Source organism: Numida meleagris, chromosome 1 (assembly GCF_002078875.1).
Source record: "Numida meleagris isolate 19003 breed g44 Domestic line chromosome 1, NumMel1.0, whole genome shotgun sequence".
Taxonomy (NCBI): domain Eukaryota; kingdom Metazoa; phylum Chordata; class Aves; order Galliformes; family Numididae; genus Numida; species Numida meleagris.
This window is the reverse complement of record NC_034409.1, coordinates 192,165,947-192,168,456: the sequence shown is the minus strand read 5'-3', so window position 1 is coordinate 192,168,456 and position 2,510 is coordinate 192,165,947. Positions and strand designations below refer to the sequence as shown.

The 2,510-nt window shown below is 64.3% G+C and overlaps 1 protein-coding gene across 1 annotated transcript; it reads left to right on the top strand.

Annotated features, from left to right (window-relative positions):
- LAMTOR1 (late endosomal/lysosomal adaptor, MAPK and MTOR activator 1) lies at nt 923–2,488 on the top strand (the record flags this gene model as incomplete). Its single annotated transcript, XM_021383602.1, is given in 4 exon segments — nt 923–1,086; nt 1,542–1,687; nt 2,176–2,253; nt 2,362–2,488. Coding segments are annotated over 4 exon segments (393 nt in total), but the record flags the coding sequence as incomplete, so codon positions are not given.

The following is a 2,510-nucleotide window of genomic DNA, read 5'->3' as shown; positions in this document are numbered from 1 at the left end:
ACCCCAAAATCTGCGCCGAGTGCCCTGCCCTTCTCACCCCAAACCTTGGGATTCGTGGGAGATCCCTGGCTGCGGGTGGTCCCCACCTCTGGCGGCGCTCAGTGTGTCCCCAGGTCCCCAGCCGGGCTCCGCTCTGTGCTCAATTATTGATGGTGACACCTTAGACACAGGCTGCGCCGGCTCCGGTTACTGGGTTGAGCGGGGACGGGTTATGGGGTGGGGGTGGGGATGGAGTAGAGACGGGGATGGTGTGGGATGGGGATGGAGTGGGATAGGATAGAGATTTGGATGGGATGCGGATGGAGTAGAGAGGGGGTAGAGATAAAGATGGGGATGGGATGGGGTAGGGGTGGGGTAGAGGGATGGGGATGGGGTGGGATGAGGATGGAGTAGAGATGCAGTGGGGATTTGGATGGGATGGGGTAGGGATGCAGTGGGATTCTGGTATCTAGGGGTGACCGTCCAACAGACAATGCATCCAATGCAGTTTTATTCCCTTCTGGGCCCGCTCAGCAATCTTTCTGGCCGTGCCAAGCCGCTCTCCCCAGGCGTGCAGCCCTTCCCTGCGCGTATACTGCCCTCCCCAATGCTTTTTCTACAACCACTCGCTTTCCCCCCCACAGAGCACCAACGCTGTCCCTCCCCAACGCGGGTTGTGGTTTCCAAGAACCGCTCGGAGGACTCTGTGAACCCGGCAGTGGGGATGGCACAGAGGACAGGGACACTGGGAGCACTGGGAGCACTGGGCGCTCCCACGCACGTGACCCATCCGCGCCCCCCCCCCAGCCGGAAAGGGGGGCGGGGCCGCTCGCTGCTCGCTGATTGGTTCCCCCTCACGTGACGGCGCCGCCTTGCGGCTCGGCGGAGAGGAGGGCGCGGAGGGCGGCCTTCTTCTCTTCCTATTGGCTCGCCCGCGCCACGTGACGCGGGTGGGGGGGAGACCGGAAGAGGAAGCGGCGGTGGGAGGGGTGTGGTCGTCGCTCCTCCCTCACGTGACAGGGGCGGTGCGGCCCCTGCCGGACCCCGTAGCGGCGGCGGCGCGTCATGGGCTGCTGCTATAGCTCTGAGGCCGAGGCCTCCGACCAGGTGGGGCTTGGTGGGGGAGGGCCTGTGTGGGGGCCTGGAGAGGGCTGTGTGGGAGTATGGGTGTCTCTTGGGCCTGTGGGGAGGCCTGTGTGGGATTATGGGGGGCATGTGTGGGACTATGGGGCCTGTGGGAGACTGCGAGGGCCTATGGGGGTCTGGAGTATTGGGCACGGGTTTGTGTGCCACAGTGTAAGAAGGGCCTAGAGCTGTTGGAGAGCACCCAGCGTGGAGGGAGGGGGGGCTGCGGTGGTGGGGAAGGGTCTGAGGACCCCAAGGAGCTGCCCCCTGGGGGCTGAACGTGGTGGGCGACCCGGGGTGGGCAGCAGGGCCGCTGTGTTTACCGACCCCCCCTTGGGGGATGCGGGCGCTGTGAGGTGTGAAGGAACTGGGGAAGAGGAGCCGGGGCCGATCCCTGCTCTGGTCCTTCTTGCAATTTTCTGCCTCTTCCCCCCCAGGAAGAAGAGACGAAGCGGCTGCTGGAGCCGGCGGCCAGCCCTCCCAACAAAGTGCTGAATGGAGCGGAGCAGAGCTGCCACAGCCTCCCCTCGGCCCGCACCGACGAGCAGGCCATGCTGTCCTCCATCCTTGCCAAGACGGCCATGTAAGCCCCTGGGGTTGGGCACGGCTCGAGCCGCCCGGTCTGCGTGGGCTCCTCTCTGCGAGAGGTGCTGGGACGTATTCAGAAAAGGGCAATGGAGCAGTGAAGGGTGGGGAAAACAAGGTAGGAGAATGTGAAGGAACCGGGCTTGTTCGGCGTGGAGGAAACGGGACTGAGGGGAGAGCTCATTGCCCTCAACGTCCTCCCTGAAAGGAGGCTGCAGCCAGGAGGGGTCGGTCTCTTTTTGTCGGGGACGAGCGGTAGGATGCAAGGAAACGGCTTCGGGTTGTGCCGAGGGGGGTGTTTAGATTGGATATCAGGGAGAATTTCTTCGTGGCATGGAGTCACCATCCCTAGGGGGGGGGTGTTCAGGAGCTGTAGGGATGCGGCACCGAGGGTTCAGTGCTGGACTCGGCGGGTCGGGTTGCCTCACCGCTTCTTTGGAGAAGAAACGTCCCCTGATACCCAACCTGCCCCTCGTGTCTCCCCAGTAACATCATCGACGTGTCAGCAGCGGATTCGCAAGGGATGGAGCAGCACGAATACATGGACAGAGCCCGGCAGTACAGGTGGGTCCCCCTCTGGGGTGGTGGGTCCCCCTCTGGGGTGGCTGCTCCCTTCCAGCGCCCCGTTCCCATCCCGGGGCTCTGGGAGCTTTGTGCACGTTTCACCCGCAGCACGCGCCTGGCCATGCTGAGCAACAGCCTGACGCACTGGAAGAAGCTCCCGTTGCTGCCATCGCTCACCAACCAGCCCCACCAGGTGCTGGCCAGCGAGCCCGTCCCCTTCGCAGACCTGCAGCAGGTGAGGAGCGAGGGCGGCCCTC